This window comes from Kwoniella shandongensis, chromosome 6, assembly GCF_008629635.2.
Source record: "Kwoniella shandongensis chromosome 6, complete sequence".
Lineage (NCBI taxonomy): Eukaryota > Fungi > Basidiomycota > Tremellomycetes > Tremellales > Cryptococcaceae > Kwoniella > Kwoniella shandongensis.
In genome coordinates this window covers 560,154-581,279 of record NC_089292.1, presented here as the reverse complement: position 1 = coordinate 581,279, position 21,126 = coordinate 560,154, and the positions used below count along the sequence as shown (strand labels likewise).

General features: G+C 49.3%; 8 protein-coding genes across 8 annotated transcripts; 3 read left to right on the top strand and 5 right to left on the bottom strand.

Moving 5' to 3' along the window:
* Positions 1-118: 118 nt before the first annotated feature.
* On the top strand, positions 119-2,283 carry CI109_103531 (uncharacterized protein; the record flags this gene model as incomplete). The annotated part of the gene is made up of 8 exons (XM_032005713.1): positions 119-154; positions 281-657; positions 983-1,171; positions 1,394-1,493; positions 1,634-1,744; positions 1,836-1,972; positions 2,049-2,147; positions 2,229-2,283. The coding sequence occupies 8 exons, from the start codon at positions 119-121 to the stop codon at positions 2,281-2,283; spliced, it is 1,104 nt and encodes a 367-aa protein (XP_031859960.1).
* A 556-nt stretch (positions 2,284-2,839) lies between these two features.
* Positions 2,840-4,551, bottom strand: CI109_103530 (serine/threonine-protein phosphatase PP2A catalytic subunit; the record flags this gene model as incomplete). Its single annotated transcript, XM_065967308.1, has 7 exons — positions 2,840-2,848; positions 2,905-2,968; positions 3,036-3,207; positions 3,291-3,489; positions 3,577-3,876; positions 3,953-4,036; positions 4,462-4,551. 7 exons carry the CDS (start codon positions 4,549-4,551, stop codon positions 2,840-2,842), a joined length of 918 nt encoding a protein of 305 aa, XP_065823380.1.
* Positions 4,552-5,145: 594 nt separating this feature from the next.
* CI109_103529 (uncharacterized protein) lies at positions 5,146-10,558 on the bottom strand (the record flags this gene model as incomplete). Its single annotated transcript, XM_032005715.1, has 21 exons — positions 5,146-5,737; positions 5,795-6,093; positions 6,151-6,287; positions 6,346-6,685; positions 6,738-6,869; positions 6,926-7,044; positions 7,098-7,742; positions 7,795-7,939; positions 7,989-8,110; positions 8,165-8,318; positions 8,368-8,813; positions 8,864-9,043; positions 9,101-9,345; positions 9,394-9,528; positions 9,591-9,655; positions 9,704-9,813; positions 9,879-10,182; positions 10,246-10,255; positions 10,313-10,395; positions 10,482-10,492; positions 10,555-10,558. The coding sequence occupies 21 exons, from the start codon at positions 10,556-10,558 to the stop codon at positions 5,146-5,148; spliced, it is 4,278 nt and encodes a 1,425-aa protein (XP_031859962.1).
* A 516-nt stretch (positions 10,559-11,074) lies between these two features.
* CI109_103528 (mitochondrial inner membrane protease ATP23) lies at positions 11,075-12,335 on the top strand (the record flags this gene model as incomplete). The annotated part of the gene is made up of 4 exons (XM_065967307.1): positions 11,075-11,303; positions 11,577-11,833; positions 11,940-12,023; positions 12,198-12,335. 4 exons carry the CDS (start codon positions 11,075-11,077, stop codon positions 12,333-12,335), a joined length of 708 nt encoding a protein of 235 aa, XP_065823379.1.
* A 243-nt stretch (positions 12,336-12,578) lies between these two features.
* CI109_103527 (uncharacterized protein) lies at positions 12,579-14,071 on the bottom strand (the record flags this gene model as incomplete). The annotated part of the gene is made up of 6 exons (XM_032005717.1): positions 12,579-12,962; positions 13,050-13,223; positions 13,376-13,531; positions 13,646-13,766; positions 13,899-13,982; positions 14,052-14,071. The coding sequence occupies 6 exons, from the start codon at positions 14,069-14,071 to the stop codon at positions 12,579-12,581; spliced, it is 939 nt and encodes a 312-aa protein (XP_031859964.1).
* A 679-nt stretch (positions 14,072-14,750) lies between these two features.
* Positions 14,751-15,790, bottom strand: CI109_103526 (uncharacterized protein; the record flags this gene model as incomplete). Its single annotated transcript, XM_032005718.1, has 3 exons — positions 14,751-14,789; positions 14,919-15,131; positions 15,194-15,790. 3 exons carry the CDS (start codon positions 15,788-15,790, stop codon positions 14,751-14,753), a joined length of 849 nt encoding a protein of 282 aa, XP_031859965.1.
* A 2,313-nt stretch (positions 15,791-18,103) lies between these two features.
* CI109_103525 (uncharacterized protein) lies at positions 18,104-19,835 on the top strand (the record flags this gene model as incomplete). Its single annotated transcript, XM_032005719.2, has 3 exons — positions 18,104-19,099; positions 19,154-19,375; positions 19,431-19,835. The coding sequence occupies 3 exons, from the start codon at positions 18,104-18,106 to the stop codon at positions 19,833-19,835; spliced, it is 1,623 nt and encodes a 540-aa protein (XP_031859966.2).
* A 517-nt stretch (positions 19,836-20,352) lies between these two features.
* CI109_103524 (uncharacterized protein) lies at positions 20,353-20,892 on the bottom strand (the record flags this gene model as incomplete). Its single annotated transcript, XM_032005720.1, has 3 exons — positions 20,353-20,460; positions 20,662-20,777; positions 20,856-20,892. 3 exons carry the CDS (start codon positions 20,890-20,892, stop codon positions 20,353-20,355), a joined length of 261 nt encoding a protein of 86 aa, XP_031859967.1.
* Between the last annotated feature and the right edge of the window lie 234 nt (positions 20,893-21,126).

Genomic DNA, 21,126 nt, shown 5'->3' with positions numbered 1-21,126 from the left:
CTGTTCCCTTGTGGATAAACCCGATCCTAGCAAGAACAGCGGAGTTCACGGCAGTTCTATTCTCAGCCCTACCGACTTATTGCTTGACAGACAATCGAGCTAGTGTGTGCTGGACGCCATGTTACCGTTATGGGCTCGTAATGGGAAACCCCTGGTGAGTGCAGCCTCTCTATCTGATTAAACGGCTTTTCACTGGCACAGTTCAGCTGAGCTCGTACAATCATATACTCCTACGATCATGTAACTGAACATTGACGCCTTGTATTGAATGCGATCTCAGACGATCCCTCTAACTCGTCGAGCGTTCCATCTTCCCCTCTCACCAATACCCCTCCTCCTCATCATCGTACTCGGTATCTACTTTCTCCTCCGCTCAACCCACCCTTACTCCACTTCTCCCAATTACACCCTATCATCATCCCCCTTCCTTATCCCACCTTCGAAATTCCTCCCACCTCAAGCCATCGACAGACCAACATACATCCCCGAACCCGTCTCTCCTAAGAAGAAGGGAATGGTAGTTCCTGATGCTGTACATTATGTATATGGTCTCAAACCGTTAGAAGGAGGACGGACGAAAGGTGAAGAATTGCCTTATTATGCTTATTTGGCAATGAGAAGTGCTTTGGTGAATCTGAGACCGAAGGTCATCTATTTGTGAGTGCGGAGAAGACGTACCCGAGTGGCACGCGAGCAAGGATGTTGCTGATCATGATACATCTTTCTGCCTCTGACCACACTTGATCCCTGTCCACCATCACACCTTCGCCTCAATACCCCAAATCTGCTCTCCGTTGCTTTCATCTGTATGCCCGTGACATCTCGCTCGTCCTCTGTACTCATCACGTCTTTGACCCGTGCTCTACCCTCGTCGCTTTCGCTCGCCCTTCACGCTGTTCAATCTCCTTCTTTCAATTCCTGTGCTTGTTCCATTGTCGTTCGACTTGCCTCGCACTGCGCGCTCGGTCGATCGCTCGTTTAGCCACTACCAACACCTCCCAACCGGACCATGGTGGGACCTCATCTCGCCCCATCTCACACTGATAGAGACCCAAGTCCCCGATACCATCTATGGCAGACCGCTCAGTCATTTTGCACACAAGGCGGACGTGTTGAGATTATTGATGATGAAGTATACAGGAGGGATATATTTGGATATCGACGTGTTTGTGTGAGTGGGGTGCGAAAACATCTGGTTGTGAGAGGTGCGGTGGGCCGTGGTGTGATCAAGGCTACCGCGGCAGAAATGCCCTGGGAGAAAAGTGGACAGCATGCGTCTCGGAATTTGGCTTGGCCTGTTATAGGGAAGGCCAAGTAGAACCGGTGGGAAGGGGGATGGAGGTGCAAATCCTAGGATAGTGCCGGAATGAGCCTCGCTGACAAGCTGTCGCAGAATCAAACCGTTTGACGACTTGCTATACTTCCCCACGACACTAGGTATGGAAGCATCACCAGACTCACGTCGAGATGCCTTGGATCCTGAAGGTTTATGTGTGAGTTCGAAGCGTGTACTCCTGCGTCGTCTCGAGGATACTCGAAGCGAATCAAACATGCTCTGTCCCCACATAACCTGCCTGAAATCCAGTTTGGTTCGGTAAGAACCTTCGCTGACGAGCTTCTTTCTGTCTGACAGAACGCTATCATCATCTCTGCGCCGGGCTCTACGTTCATAGATCGTTGGTTAGCATCATACGACACCTTCGATGGCGGTGTATGGGCTCAACACAGTGTCCAGAAATCATGGGTGAGTGCGGACCTCCCCCCCCCCCTCATCTTCCTAACCCGTCCCCCCTGCCGCCCTGCCAGAGCTGACAGAAGTTGATTATTTGTTGTAGGAAATCGCCCGATCACATCCTGACGAAATCCAAGTATTGTCCGAAAGAGCATTCTTTTGGCCAATGTGGCACGGTGATGAAATTAAAAAGACCCACGAAACGACAGAATACGATTTCGCCAAAACGGGACAATATGCGTGAGTCGCGTTGCGCTTTTCGTCCGAGGTACTTCTACAGGACAGAAGTGGGCTGATATTGACCGCCCCGGCACAGATATCACGCATGGGAATCATTAGCTATGAAATATCTGGAAAATCTGTCTCCTAAATCTATAAGAGAGAATGAGAACAGTTTCAATAAAATGGTAAGACCGTAAGTCGTCGTCTACCCGTGTTCATTCGTTTCTATGATTGATGTGCTGACGTGCGGACGCACGGACTTGTGACGATTTAGATTTATTGGATCAGAAGATGATGCCACCTATAGAAGATGGAAAGGACACGATTGATGACAACATGCATGAAATCGGGTCTGAATTGCGACGTGATGAGCGAGCCCTCTAAATCTTTAGTCCAGATGCCAATGTGGAACAAGCGGTCATGATTCTTCCGCCAGATTGGCGAACCAAACACATGTGTAATGATCATTGAGTTTCTTCATTCATTCTGTCTGTCTGAAACCCATCTTGATTTTGTCACTATCGCTATCGCTAAACACTAAAACACTTCTGTCTATCTACCGTTCCTTCTTATCCACTCCAGAAGCATAAACATCCTCTTCTCCTCCTCCTCCTCGCTCCGCACTTCACACTTACGAAACACAAAGACAAAAATGAATGACATGGGAAATTGTATTGTATATATATATAAAGAAATCGTTCGTCGATTCGCGTCAATGGGGGTATATTATGATCTGGTTCGTTTTTCGTTGAACGGAACAATCTTTGATCTTGAATCTTCTTGATATGTATGTATTTGGTTGGATGGTCGGAAGGGAAAAAGAGGAAGAAAGGTCAGGTGTTCGGTGAGAAGATTGGGCGTAGGATGCGTTGTATGACGAGGTGTTTAGAGGAACTGAACGACATAACACATGTCAGCTTGATTGATGGATCTAGACCAAGCATACTCACGTAGTCTGGGGGTCTTCGAGAAACAAGAGGTTCACCAGCTCTTGGTGCAGGGTCGAATTGGAGGCTGTTGCGATTACGACCGCAATCAGCATAAAGACGAAACATCTGACCATATAGACGACAACACTCACAAGGTGTACTTCAACGCATCGTCCACCTCGAGGATAGCAGCCTGGTTACCACATCTATAACAGTAGTTGGGAGCCGAGAAGATGGTGACGACATTTCGTTCTTGTGACCATGAGAAACCTTCCATGACAAGTTGATGTGCTCGTGCGACCAGTGTGAGACCGTTGTTGTGGTCTAAGCAGTGACGAAGGAGGGAAGGGGAAGAGGTATATTAGCGTAGTTCACTGTCTTGAGCAATCTGCAACTCTGACACTCACTGAAAGCCTCTGAGATATCCTGACCGAAAGTGTATCCCGCTCCTCTGGGACTGATACCCCAACCGCATCTATCATCTGGGTCTGACCACAACAAATCACACATCGGTCCCTCGTGAGGCACTTCCTGGATACGGTCAATGGATCGGATATGGTCGAGCGTATCGATTGAGGGAGACAGACCACCGTGAAGACAGAAGATCTAAAAAAAGTCGAACAATGTCAGCTGTGCTCTTTGCGTTCGTCGACAGTCGTTGCGGGATACACGAGTAGAGGAATGTGAACTCGCCTGGTTATCGATCAAAGCTGTCAGAGGGAGATAGTCGAACAGATCCGTGAAGAACTTCCAAACGTTCGCATTCCCATATTTCCTCAAACATTCATCATAAAACCCATAAACCTGTGTGATCTGTCTCGACTCGTGATTTCCTCTCAGGATCGTCACTCGATCGCGATAACGAAGTTTCAAAGCGACGAGTAAAGTGACAGTCTCGACCGAGTAATAACCTCGATCGACGTAGTCACCCATGAAGAGGTAGTTTGTGTCGGGAGAGTTTCCACCGATCCGGAATAATTCAGATAAATCGTGCTGTGAACAAAACGCGACGTTTGGTCAATACGGTCTGGTCTGGAAGAAACCCTCGGAGAAAGGGAGGTGAACTCACGAATTGACCGTGGATATCACCACAGACTGTGACGGGACATCGAACGGGTTGGACGTTTGATTCCTCCATTAAGACTTCTCTAGCCTATGTTGGGGGAACAGAAGAACGCGAAGGTTGAGATAGCGGTGGATGGGGGGAGAGAGAAGTAAGAGAGAAGCAATTGTCAGCATTCTCCATCACAGTCTGACATCACGCGTAGTTGGACACCGCTGGGTCCCAAGTCACAACGCATGCGCGAACCAAAGGAGATGATAAAGGAAGACCAGCTGGTTCAACCCCTCCAAGCAAGAGTGATTATCAAGCCGTCTGACTATCCTCGTCCTCTTCTCCCATCATTGCCCAACTCATCCACACCGAGCTCCCACCGCCTCATTCTCGGCGGACTACTCTGTTCAACGATACTATCTGTTCGCTCTTGCGCCTTCCTCTTTTCCGCATCCATTCTCGAGGCTGGCTGGACCACCCAACCCGACCCTCAACCTGAAATCATACCGCTCGACCAAACTCACCTTATCACACAACTTCTTCACCTCTGGCTCTGATAATGGCTTACACTGCATAAGCTGCGAGATCCAAGCGTCCACATCGTCGTTTGCCATCTTGCCTCTGACGTCTGCGGGTCTAGAGTTGTGTTGTATTAAGGGATATCGAGTAATAAGTTGATGATCGGGATTATTCACGCTGATCTATGAAAGTGTGTTTCGAAGAACAATGAAACGTATTCGAACCTCGTACTCTTCCTTTGTGTTGTATGATTGATTTGATATAGTTGAAGGATGGATGATTTACACGTCAAATACAAGTGGATAGAGAGTAGTGACGAGTCGAGCCAGTGCTGTGAGCTGTGAGCTGTGGTTGTGGATGTGGTTGTGGATGGGATGGAGCGTCACCAAGCAAAGGCGCGTACTTGTCAATCTGAGTGTGGCACTAATTATGAGGGGAAGATACCATGGGCGTTATAACTCCGATATTCTCCGCTCGTGGCACAGGGATATTGCATATGCAGCCTTCACCCCGACCTTCGGAGGGGTGCGTCGCTTTATGCGTCGTGCAACTCATGAGATGCACCAAAATGTCCAGCAAGAAGATGACATTGTTACTAGCTGTATATAAGATATCCTCGCTATGCTCCTACTTACATACATCACGAGTCTTTTGAGTTTCTCCAGCTAATTTTTCTTGTTCTCTACTCCCTAGTCCGTCGCAACTTGAGCTCCGCCCCTTCCTCTCCCTCTACCTCGGGGCGCACCTCGCCCTCTACCACCTCCACTACCCCTCGTCGACGCACCGTTCTGCCCATGAGCCTGTTGCTGAGGCTGGGGAGGAACGACTGCTCCGGTGCCCAATACTCTTGGCGCATTCTTGGGGGGACTCTTTACCACAGCTGAAGGAACAACTCCGTGACCCGGTCTGTGGACTGCATGTTTGCTCGCTCCCAAGACCGAGGCAAGTTGGTCTCGATGAGTACCCTGTTGTTGCTGCTGTACTGCAGGGACAGGCTTGATTCCCTTGGCTGCATTGCCGTACTGCATCTGGCCGTTGCCATTGGGTGGCGCTCGAGCGGGGTTGCGTAAGATACCTGAAGGAGCTTGGATCGGTTTCTTTCCAGGTACAGCAGGTTGGAAGTTCTGCATCGGCAGGACGGGTCGTGGTCCAAGTTGAGGCTTGAAGGGCTGTGCTTGACCAGTGGGTTTCGGTTTCGTGTCAAACCCAACGGCGAATTGAGGGCGAGTGAGGTTGAGACATGCTGAGAAGGGTACAGTTGATCCACGGTACTCGGAACATCTATTGTGTGATTCGTCAGCTAAGTACGCCCACTAACTTCGGTAAACGTGAGCTCACCGTCCCTGGAGTGTCTCTCCACCCATGAAGGGCACATCCCAAACCACATCGATATCTCTTGTACCCAGACCGACGACGACACCCTTCATAGCAAGCGGTACACCACCCGCAGCGGCATCTTGTACCATGATAACCCTGTCGCCAATGCTGAACTTTTGGCCCTGAAGTCTGTAGATAGCATGGGAGGGCTTGAGTACAGCCTGTCGAGGAATACCTTTGACGACTGCACGTTTGATTTGGTCGACAGACTTGTTCGCGCGCAGTTGATCGGCGAGTTGCTCGATCATCTGGACAGATTCCTGCGAGCATACTTCCGTATCAGCCAGTGTTGAGAGACGATGCAAGAATCTACTCACCTTCTCCAGTTGTTCGGCGAACAATGAGACAGGCTCCAGGTCGAGTAGATCGTTCTGCTTCAACCACTTCTTCATATCCTTGACCACCTTGTCGGGATTCTCGGCGGTCGGACACAGCTCGGCAGATCTCACAATGTCTAGAGCGAATCGTTAACATCAACCGCTGTTGTAGTAAATTGACAGCAATGCACTCACCTCCACCTCTCGAGTCGAGGTTGTGGAACGGCTCAGGGAAAGCCAGCTTGTATTGCATCAAAGCCTGAGCGGTCTTCTCAGAAAACTCCCAACCCCTGTCGTTCCTCCTAGAGTATCCCAATACCTTGAGACCCTTTGACTCGAATTTGAGCGAAAGACCGATGTTGGTCTTTGAGCCATCTTCGAGCATGACAAGCAACGACGAGGTGATTCGGGAAAGTGCGAGTGCCGAGATGCCGAGACGGCGGGAGAGGACCGGAGAGGGAAAGTACTGTCCAGCAGGTCGGTGTGCGACGAGTTGCGAGAAGTGCGCATTTTCCTTCGACTCAGTCGGGAAGAACTATGGAAAGGTCAATCAAACTTGATCTGACACCAGTAGTGATTAAACTTACTGCAATGCCAACATCGAGGGTTTTGTCGGTCGTTCCAAGGACTTGAGCAGCGGTTCCGTATGCCAACTGCCCAAGGAAGATCACCCTTTCACCCTCTGGGAATTCGTGTGCCATAGGAGGAGCGTCTTTCTCCTGCGTGGGTGTTGTGGTCAGCGATGCGGGTCATATGGATCCGCAAACGAACTCACAAGGTAACGCTCATCCTCGAACGTGACTTGGTTGACCGCAAGCTGCAAAGCTTGTGTGATCTCTTTCTCGGGAGCTTCGTAGTCCTTCACCAGCGCTCCGGTGTCCAGCCGTTTGAGTCCTATTACAACCAAGTCAGCTGCACGTCTGCAAGGTAGTCCAATGGTGACTCACCCTTCAATGGTCTGACGTGAAGGACAACATCCACGTTGCCAATGATCACACCAAACCTCTTCGAGTTGTGATGTTCGATGTGGTCTGCTGACTTTTTCCACGAGATCGCTTGGAAGGGATTATGAGGTGTCGCCACGACCTTTGTATTCTTGCCAATCTGTTGTAATTCGTACTTGAACATGTCGTCGGACACAGCCACGACCATTCCTTCGTGAAGATATGGCCATGAGTGGAAAGTTCGTTGTCCGATAAGATTCTTGGCAATATCACCGGTGTTGGCGCGGTCGTGTTTCGCTGTGACGGTAATGATCATAGATTGGTTACGACTCTCAGATTGGAATACGCTGACTCCGTGATAACCAAGAGTGCCTTGGTGGGGGAGAGTCTGCAGGGATGGGAATCCAGCCAAAGCCGAAGCTCCAAGATGTACACCATCAAGAAGACCAAGAATGAGGTCGATGCCGTCGCCAAGTGTAGGAAGTTGGAATGGCGATCCCTTGCATTTGCAACTGGCAAGCTCGGGGAAGAAGCCAGGGAGCGAGGATGGATAGTTGCCCTCTGCACTTTCGTCGTAGACGAACTGAGTGCTGAGCACATTGCCTCGATTGCGCCGTTTCTCCTCTTCGGTCAGACGAACATCGCGAGCTGTTCATAGCTATTGTCAGCGTTAGTCACTATGATTGAACCATCTACTCACATGCCATCGCACGGAGTAATCGCTCCTGGTCAATGAATGGAATCTTGATGACTGCTTCCCAGTCTTGTTTCTTTCCATTCATATCAAGCTCAAAGTCTTGCGGGTAGAAATCGATGATGGGGGACGTTTCCTCGTACATGAGGTCCTGTCGATGGGTCAGGACTGGTACCCACAAAGCAGAGGCTTGAACTCACCCTATACGCAAGCGGGACATGCTCTCTACTCTCCTCTGGCAACACACCCATGAGCTGTTGATAGGGAGTGAACGGCTTCCCAATGTCAAAGTTGAATTTGAAGTCGGCGATACCCTTGAGGTCTGATGAGATAATACATGTCAGCTTATTCCCATCTGTTCAACAGGGCAGCTCACCTGTGATACGTGGGGCATAGTGGTAGTTGTAGAACCATCCCCAACTCGAAACACCCTTGTAGTAGTAGTTCAAAATCCATTGCAACCCCTCGATATAGCGGTAGACGATACCGTGCATCCCCTCGGGGTCGTTGAAGTTGATACTGAGTTTCTCCTGCACGGAAGAATTAGCCATTGTACTCGCACGAACCAAACGAGCTCACCTTGTAGTACCCCTTCTTCCACTCGTCCAGGTTCTCTTTGAGCTTGTCCTCGTAAGCTTCCTCAAAGTCCTCGACGATGTTCTCCACGACCTTGGCCTTGTTGTACTTTTGCAAGACTCTTTGAATGGCAGCGTCCCCCTCTGATTGTTCAGCTTCCTCCTCTGATTCCCACTCCCCTTCGGCTTCCCCTTCTCCAGCCTCGCTTCCATCCTCGCTCACGCCTTCCAGGTTGAATGTGAGAGCTACAATGGGCTGTCCATAATCGTCCACCTCGTCCCAGGTTGTGTGGAGGTGCAACTCGTCTGCGAGCTCCTGCACGAAGCGCCTGTCGCGAGTTGAAAGATCGTTGACGAGTGTGAATCGATCCTCCGAGGTCGGCTTGGCTTGATGCTGGGTCACAAACTTGCGAACCTGATTGAGAATCTTCTGCTGGTCCTTGGTGATGACTGCGCAGAGGAACATGAGCTGAGAAACGAGCTAATAACAACAAACTTACCCAGCTTTCCCTTCTTCCTGGCCTTTTCCATTGCCTCGATCTCCTTCTTTTGTTGTCCCTTGTACCAGTTCTGGTCTGCGTACTCCTCTTCAAAGTTGTCAATCTCAAATTGAGCCAACTTGTCCAGCATAAGCTGTAATCTGGGCAACGAGATTTTCCCGTGCTCGTTGAGATATCCACCTGCAAGCGGTTATCAGCACTCGCCAGCAAGTTCAAATGTGCAGAAATACGACGTACCAGCTGTGGGCAATATCTCCTTGTAGATGCCCCAGATACGCTCCAGAGCACCCTCGTTGATGTGCAAATCAGGGAGATGCGGCAAGAAATCGTTACCGACAAACACCGCCATAAGGATGAAATCATCGATGATACGCTCAAGATCGTATTCGAACGGGATTTGCGGTGCAAGCGATGAGAACTCGAGATCAAGATATTCTCGTAAAAGTGATAAGTGAAGAAGGAAGAAGTTTGTGTTGGCGAGACTGAGGTAGCGTCAGAGATGCCGCACGAGCTGAAGAGGGTCTACTCACCCAGTGGTCTTCTTTGACTTTCGACCGAAAGTGACTTCCTCTCGGAGGAGACAGAAGTGTGGATCATGACTCAATAACCCCAGCATGATCAAATCGGCGTCGAGACCGTACAGGCAATGCCTGGTGTTTGGGTTGCTAAGATGTGTGTGTGAGTTTTTCCTCGCTTTTCTCGCTTTGCTGAGATGTGAACTACTCACTAATCCGGCTGAGCTTTTGTGAGTCGGATGAATTCTTGAATTTTATGCTCGCCCTCTCCGGGCACCTAGTGGAGAGTCAGCACATTGAAGATGAAAGAGTGAAAAGGACTCACGTCGTGTCCACTCAGGATCACCTTAACATTCCTCCATTCGGCATCCTCTGAGATCCTCTTACTGACGTAGTACTTCAAGTGCGCTGACAATCGCGCCATGAATGGGGTTCCTAAACAAGGAAAAGCAGAACGTCAGACCGTTTGTCTTACATGACATCTGACCGAAGCAACGTACCCGGTGTAATACAATTGGAATCGAATGCTTTCTCTTCGGGGAGCTTCTCTCCCTTCTTCTCTGCCTCGGCTCTCTGAGCTTTAGCATCTTTGGCAGTTCTAAATCGTCTGCTTCTTTGTTGATTCATCTTTGCCCTCGGGGCAACACCATCGATGGCCATGAAGAAGACCTTTTGCGGCTTGATCTTGGTGAAGAGATGGTCTATATATGCGAATATCGCAAGGACCATCTGTTCTTCGGTTATTCGGAAATGAGGATCATTCTCCGATGAAGGGGGGTGAGAACAGTTGTGGATAATACCGTTCTGGGTAGAGGTGTGGTTGTCAGCCAGCTAATAAAGGACAGCGTTCTGCCATCTCAATCTCACCATGTCCAAGCTACGAGCAAGAACGTCAGCTCCAATCGAATTGAAGGAAAACGTGAGACCGGCTCACTAAAGGTTGTCAAACGTCGGAATCGAGTTTGGCGTGATCAGCTGGGAAGTGAGGGGGTATCTCTCCGAGATCCACCTGAAGAACTGGGAGGGGGGTAAGGCGCATCAGCATATGGCTGAGAGACATCCATGAAGACCAATCGGCTGTTATGCGACGACTGAAAACACACCTTTGGGATACCTGTGGCAACGACTGATCAGCGCGATCCACGAGACGATACACAACATGTAGTGGCAACTCACCCATGATGAATAGTATACACTGAATGTAATGCTAATCGACTTGGAATATGTATATGTGTTGGCACGATCTAAACTTGTAGATCAATGTAGTAGTTGAGTTGGTTGGTTGATCGATCGATCGATGGTGGGGTATATGAAGTAGGTATTGCTATGTGAACACAGATAAAGTGATAGGTAAGTGGTATCTCCAAATCCAAATCCAATCCAAATGCGAAGAATCGAATCGAACCGAGTCTCGTGCGTGAAGGAGGTGAGGGAGAATGAAATTCCAATGCAATTACTGCGCTGGAGAAAAGGAGAAGGAGAAGGAGAATGACAAAAGAGAACGATGATGAGGGTGGTCGAGTCCTGGTGGCGGTTGACGGTTGAGGGTCGCGCGGTTAGGTTGGACCGGAATCAGATTTGGGTAGTGGTTATGACAGTGCCTGGATTGGCAGTCTCGAAGAGAAGAGATGCATTCACAACTTTCTACTTACATCGCATCACCATATCTTGTAAGCCCGTATAGATACTCGTCGCCATGTCCGCCTCATCCTCAGCAAGTAGCTCTACGCTACCTCCCACCTCTACAGAATCAACCGACTCCACATCTCCGGGATTCGAGAAATGGCGATCGGGTCTATCCATGTTCACAGGTCTCGGTTTGTCAGAAGAACAGAAAGTGGAGAGGGAACGACTGAAAGAGAATGGAAAGCTGGAGAAGGATTGGGACAAGTGCGAGAAATGGAAGAGCGAACTGATGACGAGTAGTGAGTGTTGTGTATCCATCACCCACAAGCCGAAGTGGGCATGCCATTCGAAGTGCGTCCACAAATCGATTGCTTGGACTTGGACTTCCTGCGTCTCTTCTCGATCCCTCAGATCGTCCTACCTCCGGGCGGCACGTAATGAGGATGAAAATCTTCGGACTTCTCACTCGCAACGGCTCTCTCCGTCCTGGCGTTGATATCACTAAAGCTATATAATCTATTCCACGCTGACTATTGTTCTCCCCACTCACCCACCCACCCACCCCAACTCAGGCCCCGCCGTCGTCTTCCTTCTCCAACACCTCTCCCTTTCTGGCTGCCCCTTCCCTCCCTCTGCAATCCAATGTCATCCATGCCCCGAAACTCGTTCGGGCGGATTCTCCCCCGACCACGGTATATTATTATGTCAAAATCGATTCTTTAGCAAAAAACATATGGAAGATACTTTGACTCATGAGCTGTTACATGCTTTCGATCATTGTAGATTTAAAGTTGATTGGGGGAATCTGAGACATCATGCGTGTAGTGAGGTATGTCCGCCACCCGCTTCTCTTACTCCTTACTCCTCATGTCTGCACATAACGGTGGTAATCTGACAACACAAGGCTGATATCAATATTAACCTACTACCCCTAGATTCGAGCGGCAAACTTGTCGGGAGATTGTAGATGGACAAGAGAAGTGAAACGAGGGTTCTACGCATTCAACAAACAACATCAGGTATGTGGAGAAGTCCTCCTCAGTCTCCCCCTCTTCTCTGCACGAGACGGTCATGTCTCAATCGTTACCTACAACTTCTTCATGAGAGCAAAAAGCGATCGTTCACTGCCCCTCTTACGATCTTGGTGTCATCGAAATCAGGTGAAGCGCTGACACTTCAAGGTGCGCCCCTAGGCATGCGTCAAACGTCGTGCGATACTATCCGTCCTCGCAAATCCAGCTTGCACATCCCCCGACATGGCCGAAAAAGCCGTCAACGAAGTTTGGGAGAGCTGTTTTGCCGATACGAGACCGTTTGATGAGATCTACTAGACATGGCGCTATTACTAGATCATAGGAGAATGAGACGCGGACTCGGTCGGGTGAAGAGAATAGTCCAACTCGGATAGAGGTGTAGATGGACGGAATATCGATCGTCGGATTCTGTGGTGGTTCATCTCATACGAATATATAACATAATACCCTGCATGTAACACCCCTCTACCATATATGCTCGCCACTCACTCGACTCCATGACCGTCTTCTCCCAAGTGTTTTGTACTTCTCGCATCTTGCTCAATACTCCACCTCGATATCACCGTCCTCTCCCTTTATCTGTACTCCCGCTTCTCTATCGTCCCCTCCAGCCATATCGACATCCGCACCGACGCTATCCCTATCAGGCTTGGTATCCATCTCCTCTCTTGGTGTTCTACCAAAATCATCCCTATCCCTTTCTCTCCTACCACCACCAGATTTCGTCGACGGAGGAGCTTGTCTTCTCAGTTCTGCCAATTTGGTAGATACCTCTTCCATTTTCGTCCGATTTGATTTAGCGGTCTCGATCACCGTCGTTCGTTCTTTCTCCAAAGCTGTAATCTCTTCAGAGATCAGTTCGTCGATATTTGCTAGACGAGAGCGGAGCGTATCTTCTTGTGATGGTGTGAGGATTTTAGGCAGCTAAACATCATCCAACGAGGTAGATGATTCAGCACAGGTCCGGTGACAGTAAGATAGGGACATGTTGAGGGAGTTGGGTCGACTTACAAAGTACAATGGTGGACGGGAATGTGACGCGGCGAAATCCCTACTTGGTCCTTTTGCCAGAGGTATAGGCGATGGATTCAACAGACTCGCCTCGAAGATCAGAGGTGCAGGAGGCGGTTTGGAAGTGTGTAAGAATTTGGAAACCGGTCTCAGAGCCGCATGACGTGCTGTCAACTATCACATCCGAAAGAAAATAATCAGCACCTGTCCCTTCCCTCAATCGCCATGTCGTCCTATATTCCTCGCTAGGTATAGCGACAACAGATGACAGAAGACGCTAGACTTTATCGCGACCGAGACATAGAGCAAGAAACGACCCCACTCACAGCAACTTCTTTATGTTTGAGAACATATTCCGCCGATTCAGTCGCGATTTTCAACGCTTTCAATTCCTTGTCGGCATCTGATATATCTCGTTGCAAGTTCGTCTCGGATCGCAATTTGTTTGCTATTCTAGATGATAATTCTTCTCTTCTCTTGGCCTATCGAATCCAATTCATTCAGTTCAGGATCAGCTCTAGTCTTAGGATGATAAGATGAGAGCTGTGTGTCTGCGAAGGGGTGCGATGATAGGAATGAACGAAAGTTGGACGCACCGCTTCACTTGTCCTACTTGTCTTGTCGTCCTTTTGAAACTTTTGTAATGTCCCCAGCAGATTACCAAACAATCTCTTCCCTCTAGCTTTGTCCTCTTTCTTCGTATCTGTTCGTGCTCGTCTACAATCATCATCGAAAGGGAACATCAGCATTCGTGATAAGCCAAAGGGAGAGAGCAAGGCGGGGAAGGTGAAGGTTGAGCAAAATCGGGCGGCTCATCAAAGAGGACGGAATAGATACGACCACACTCACTTCGCTGGAGCTTCTTCCACCCCAGGTCTGGAGTGCGAAGACGATACACTCATCCTCCTTTCCAAGGGCGATTCGTCTCTCGCTCTAAGCGTAACAAACAAGCCGAGTCAGCATTCGATCACCCGTACAACTAATTCACCAGGGTGCACTCACTTTTCAGGTGATCTTGACATCTTGTCTTTCGTTAATTCTAGTACTATCTGCTTGAGAAAGGAAGAGGAAAGAGACCGAATCGGTTCTTAACTTGAACATGAACCGTTCGCTCGGTGATGACTTTATCTCGAACGCAATCTGACATGATTGCGTGCCTATTATTCCATGTGGCAGCGATCACTAGTGCACGAGTTGGATGTGCTGCACTTCGCTGTAATGGTGGATTCCCCAGTATGCGTTGCCGGACTACATAGGTCGATTCACTACATGCACGAGAACGAGCACCGCAAGCACGTAGACTTCATACATATGCATATTTGTTGACAACCTATTTACTTGTAAACTGCACAACCTCGCAAAATGGCGTTTTACAACTTGTGATCTCGTTTCAAAAGGTACTCGTTCGTCATACTCAAAGTCATATACAACGGTCCACATGGGAACATAAAGACAACCAGTAGTATCAAGTTCACTTCCCTCGAGGTAGATTTTTCGATCGTTCTTTAGCAAACAGTTACTTTCTCCTTCGTTTCTGACTTATGATACAAGATTTGGTGTGAGCGTCGACGGCCCAGGTATATTTGCAATTGTGTATCGGCCAGCTCAAACGGTGTAGAGGATGTTTGTAGATGCGGTGGTCTTGTTTGGTGATTTGCTGATACATTCGTGAAAGTGCTGGGACAATGACACATAAGTCGTCTAGAAGTGCCCATGGTCTCGAAGGAGTCTCTCGCCCATCTGTGCGACGTTTTACATCAGCAGCTGCAATGCGGAGCGATACCCTCCAACCTGGATTTCTGGTTGTGAATGCGAAAGAACGGGAGAGTGACACGTGCAGGTGTTACGGAAATGAATTTTCACACTTACAGGAGAAACACCCCTCTTCCTCGCCCCATTCTCAGAGAATCTTCTGCCCCGTGGCTTGTTCGTCGCACCGAGGGTGACAGCTCGTTGAACGGTGGCTTCGCTAACTGGGATTGCGGGAGTAGGGGCAGGAGGTGGTGGGACTGATTTGACGTCGACTGCAGGTGGAGAAGGGAGAAGAACCGAGTTCTGGGAAGGTGGGGAGAAGAAAGGTGGCTGAGAGATGTGATGTATCACTTTAGTCCCTTGAACTACCAGCAGGATGAAGGGAAACTCACCCTGTAAGCGGAACCACTCAAGCTCAATCTCCTCAAAACTCCTTGACCTTTTGCGACCTTGTCCGCCATAACCCCACCGGTGGGCACGGACCCAACACCCAACGTGGCTTGACCAGCAGGTGGTCCTGAGATAGATTCGCGAGCGACCCCTCCTCCATTCTTGAGCATTGCTGCGATTCCGCTTTGCCCCGTAGCGCTCGGACCAGCGCTCATTGACATGGTCCTACGGCCTTGTGCCCAAGGTCTCGATTTGATATCGTTGAAATCGCCAAACTCGAACGAATCATGCTCGTGTTCATGTTCCTCTGCATGAGCACCAAGTGAGGTGCTGTTGTATCCCTCTGACCAGTCGAAAGTCTTGGTCTGGGTAGGCGGGGAGGGGGACTTGCCGAGCGATGCAGCCCATTTGAAGATGGATGTTGGTTGAGTAGGGGTGGTAGAGGCCGGAAGTCCGGGAGGTGGGAAGAAAGGTGTCTGGGGTGAGATGGAGACGGCAGATGTAGGGGTGGTTGAGGGCATGGGAATGGCGGACATGGTCGCGTGAGATTGGTGAGGTGGGGTGGTTGTGGACTTGTTGATAGGGATGGGAGCGGACATGGCTGGAAGAGGGCGAGAAGTATCAGTGATTAGATCTTGATCAACCACATAGGAGGACTTGGCGTACGTACCAATCCTGATGTTGAGCTTGACGTGCTCTTATTGATTCGATGGGGATGCAAAGATGCGGTCAAGATAGTATTGGTTCAGATAAGCAAGAGCGGGGTGATAGTTTGGTAGTTCGAGTAATAATCACAACGGTGGGGATGCGAAGTTGATCAGATTCAGGACGGTGACGTGAAGTTGATGCACGTTTGTTGGTGGGGCGATATTCACAAAGGACTGCTCTGCGTGAGAAGGTGACGTGATGTGTGTTGTGTGTCTCGAAATAGACAGTTGTGGGACGGATCCGATAGTGTATAGATAGATATATTGTATCACAGAACGGTATAAAGAGGGGTAAGAGAAGTAATATCCCTCTAGGTAGTTGTGCTTATATACCGACCTGTTCACTCACTGCCTGCTGACCAAGTACGACTAAAACCCAACTCCCCCCCTTTTCTTATGCAGCGAGTTGTCACTCTTACACTCGGTCACATCCTTTACCCTTTGCCCGAAGTATGGGGAAATTACCAAATTGGGTAAGATCGTCCAGGGGTTCAAACATTTCGAATAGCACGGGATTGTGGGGACCCAACTTTATACAAATAGGCGGCCGCCGGCTTGTCTTGCGGGGTCAAAAATCATGCGTGTTGCGCTGCGCTGCTCGTAAGCATGACCGAAGGGGTAGGGCAGGGGCGATTCATCCCCGTTGACCTCGTTGTGAATTGTATACACAATGTGTGGCATGTGGCGTTGGCGTTGTATGTTGAGCTTGCTAAGATGGCATGGATTTCCAAGATCTACTCAATCCTTCGGGGGGCGTATGCAATCTAGATCTCGAGGGCAGGAAAAGCGGAGTTCGACTGAATGACCGTCAAGTAAAGATTTAAAGGGTCTGAGAACGTAGGAGGTAGTACACCGCCAGCACACCGCTTCAGCCTGTCCGAGGACGTATGGCGCTGCAGTGGGTAGATAGCAAGCAGTCGATCGCTATGAACAGCCTCGCACATGTCGGCGCTTTTCACAAAGACGACGACACCGGATCGCCGTGACGACCGCCATTTGAGCACTGCAAATAGCATCCGCCGATAATCCCCAAGCCACGAATAAGCTTATTTGTAACATAATAGTGTGATCACTTTCTTCCTTTCTCTCGTACAACGCGTTTCTGATAGTAACTTGACAGTCCAGTCAACTGCGGTGTGCTTGTCTACACAGAGTAGCGTGTCTTGTACCGGGTAAAGTGTAGAACATATCCAAGCGATATGTATGACCCCAATTCCCACAAACACATAGAATAGGATAGAACGCTGAAACGGACCTCTGAAATGATAGCAGCTTTTTGCTTCGCCCTGTTTTATTCATCATACTCATACATGACCCTCAATCCAGTGTATCAGAGACATCAAGCTACATCATCATTGTTTGCTTTAGACTCAAGGCGAAACCCGCCTACTACTGCACAGTGATATTGATAGTGTAGTGTGTGGCGGTGTATTGTGTATGTTTTGATCCGAACGCTATGTCAGGGTTCAAGAAAGTGCAAGAACCTTTTTTTTCCAAGTGGTAGGACAATGATTTAGACTTTTGACCCTGAATGTTGAGTAAGTGAAATAGAAAATCAACATCGCGTCCCTCTGTCATTATGCATCCCTCCGTCTCACCGGCTAGTTAGGTCACAGCAAAAAGGTAAAAAGGTAGCGACGGAGGAATGTGGAGGTGTTGTACTACTACTCAGTAGGTAAGCTGTGCATCATTACATAAAACTTGCGCACATCCATACACACAATTGTTTTGTTTCTTTTTATCTCTCAACACTTACGACAACTTTGAAAGATCTGACAAGATCAGATATATACGACACTCACTGCATACATACATACATACTCACTCGTTGACGACAAACTACAACACACTTTCGCTTCCACAAATTCCAATCTCGACTTGGCTTGGCTTTTGGTGAGTTGGCGGTCCGTGTTGACGCATGGGTCACAAACCCCAGCGACGCATGGCGGACAATGTTACTCCGCCTTCTGTTTGACTATTGTGATGTTGTTCTATCTGTTGCTGACTTTCATCTCATTCTTATAGCATCTCCGCCTCTTATACTAAATTATTGAGAACCACTGCGCAACATCCTTTCTTGTTGATCCTTTCTCAATCCTCTGCTACACATCGCCTCGATACGACACAACACAACTCATCGCGTCTTCCAAATCGAACTTCACTTCTACTTCGTAACATCCATCCGCGCACAACTATCTCAGCATGATGTTCACCACTGCTCAAGCGCTTACTCTCCTCCCCCTTCTCGCCTCCTTCGTCCCTTCCGCACTCGCCCTCGATGCCACGGCGATGCGATCAAAGTCGGTCTACCAACTGGTGACTGACCGATTTGCCCGAAACTCCTCTGTCACTACCACCTGTAATGCTGCCGACCGAAAATACTGTGGTGGTACCTGGTCCGCCGTTGCCGGTCAGCTCGACTACATCAAGGGAATGGGTTTTGACACCATCTGGATCTCTCCTGTTGTCGACAACATTGGTGGCTCGACCGGCGAGGGAGAGGCTTACCACGGGTATTGGACTTTGGACACCAACAGTCTCAACTCGAACTTTGGTACTGCCGATGACCTCAAGGCTTTGAGTACCGCTTTGCACAACAAGGGCATGTACCTCATGGTCGATGTCGTCGTCAACCACGTTGCGGCGACTTCCTCTGCCGACTTTGCGCCTTCCGCAGCATACGGTCCTTTCAGCGCGCAAGACGATTTCCACCCTTTCTGCTGGATCACCGACTACACCAACCAGACTCAGGTTGAGGAATGCTGGCTCGGTGACAGTGCCGTCGCTCTTCCGGACTTGAACACCGAGAGCGCCACTGTCAAGCAATTCTGGAATACTTGGATCACTCAGCTCGTCTCCAACTACACTCTCGATGCCGTTCGAATTGATACCGTCAAGCACATCTCCCAATCTTTCTGGCCCGACTTTGTTAACGCTGCTGGCGTCTTCAACCAGGGTGAAGTCTTAAACGGTGATGCTACGTACGTTGGTCCTTACCAAAACACTGCCAAGGTCAACCCCTTCAACTACCCCATCTACTACCCTCTCGTCCGAGCTTTCAACGGTACCAACCAGAACTTGACCGAATTGACCGCTATGGTTTCCACCGTCAAGAGCTCTTTCAACGACCCTACCTTGTTGGGAAGTTTCTTGAACAACCACGACAACCCTCGATTCGAGAGCGCTGTGTCAGACACCTCGGTGAGTCCACAGACAGGCTGCCACGCATGGACTCAGACTGATGCTCCTTCCTAGTTGATCAAAAACGCCCACACTTACCCTCTTGTTTCTGACGGTATCCCTTACGTCTACTACGGTAGTGAAGCCGGTTTCAAGGGAGGTAACGACCCTGACAACCGTGAGCCCTTGTGGACTACCTCTTACGACACATCTTCGGACATGTACAAGTTCTTCGCGTCTCTCAACGCTGCTCGAGCGGCTGCCGGTGCAGCTTCAAGCTCTTTCTACACCAACCAGGTGAGTGATACGTTCTCTCCTTCCTCTATCATGCTTATCCGTTGCGGCAATCTAGGCAACCGTGTCCACTCTTTCGTCCACCGCTTTGCTTGTCAACAAATCCCCTCTTATTTCTGTCCTCTCCACGACCGGTTCTTCCGCTTCCGACGCGTCCGTCACCATCCCTTCCTCTTCTTCCGGATGGGCAAAGGGCACCAAGGTCATTGACGCCGTCTCATGTAACGAGTTGACGACCGATGACTCTGGTAACCTCGCCGTGACTGTCAGCAAGGGTTTGCCAGTAGTCTTGATCGAAAGCTCAAAGAAGGGTGGTGTTTGTGCCAACGGAACTACTTCCTCAACTGGATCTGGATCTGGCTCAAGCTCAAAATCTGCAGGCGAGAAGACTGCCAGCGGTATGGGTTTGGTCATGGCCGGTGTTTTGAGCGCGGCGGTGTTTGGTGTCCAAGCGTTGATCTAAGCGTGTTTGGAAGAGAAGAGAAGAAGTAGGTTGATATCTGAAAGTAGGTGACAAGTATGTGGAGTGTAGGCAGAAATAGTGTATCATGCTATGCCCTGTTTCTACATGTAATGGTGATGACTTCCGACTCAACTGTCAAGTCACGGACAATCCGAATCGAGTTTACTAGATAAGTGAATTCGATTCGTACATAATGAGAAATGCATCATATGATGATAATGATATGTGAAGAGCGGTGTTTGATCCAGTTGGGTATCTAGTTATGCTGTGTGATGGGTATAAGTGGTGTTCACTATCTGAGTTTGGATCAGCACGACGCCTAGCACGGACTGTAAGATCGGAAAGAGGGGGGAAGCAAAGCGAACCAATGAGGTGTCGTGTAAACAGCTGTGAGGGCAAGCAGCTCACCTTCAGATGTCCTGATTTCCGCCCGTCTCCAGCCGAACCAGTGATTCTCCTATTATTCGCTCTGCGTCCCTTCCCCCTCCCCTGCCCGACCTCCTGAGTGGATAACCGATCATGCCCCCTCCTCTGCCTTTTCCCGGTCCAGAGCAGCCCACACTTCCTTCTTCTTGGCCGTACGGGCTTTCGCATCTTCTCGATTCCGTTCGGTCCGATCCAGTCTCTGCGGGACGAGGAGAGGTAGTGGTAGAGCGGGTCAGCGGGTCGCTACCATTACCACGTATCATATGATCAGATCGATGTTATGATTGTATGACAAGTCATGGGAGAAAGGAAAGTTCCCCTCATGCACAGCTAGAATAGACTAGACCAAACCGCACTACCGCAAGTCGACAACTGTAACAGGTGGAGACGTGGAACCCACCTCTTTTCTCAGACATAGTGTCAATGCAGTCTTTTGATCATTACATCCTCCTGCAAGTTTGTACATCATCCCTTTCGCATGACATTGTTCCAGTGCCGAAATGAGTTCGGAGCAAGCTACCGAGGTAATCCAGCCGGGGAAGTCAGTATCGCCATTCCATGACCCCCTTCCAACCCTCAAGTGGATTTGCTCACCTAGTTGTCTTTCTGGATTCCCGAGAGGAGCGTGCATTTTATCGTTTTGTTCACAGTGAATCAGTCGCCGAGCCGAGAGGAAGTGAGATGATGGTGAAAGGGGAGTTGTCGTTGGGTGGCAAGAAAAGTCAATACTGTATGTAGATCAGCTTACGATAATTTCCGAAGGCAACTCCACTTTTGAACGCTATCAACTATTTTGATTCAGTTCGAATTGATCAGTCATCGTTCATTGTTCGTTTTCACAATCATCGAATCACTTGTGTCTCTC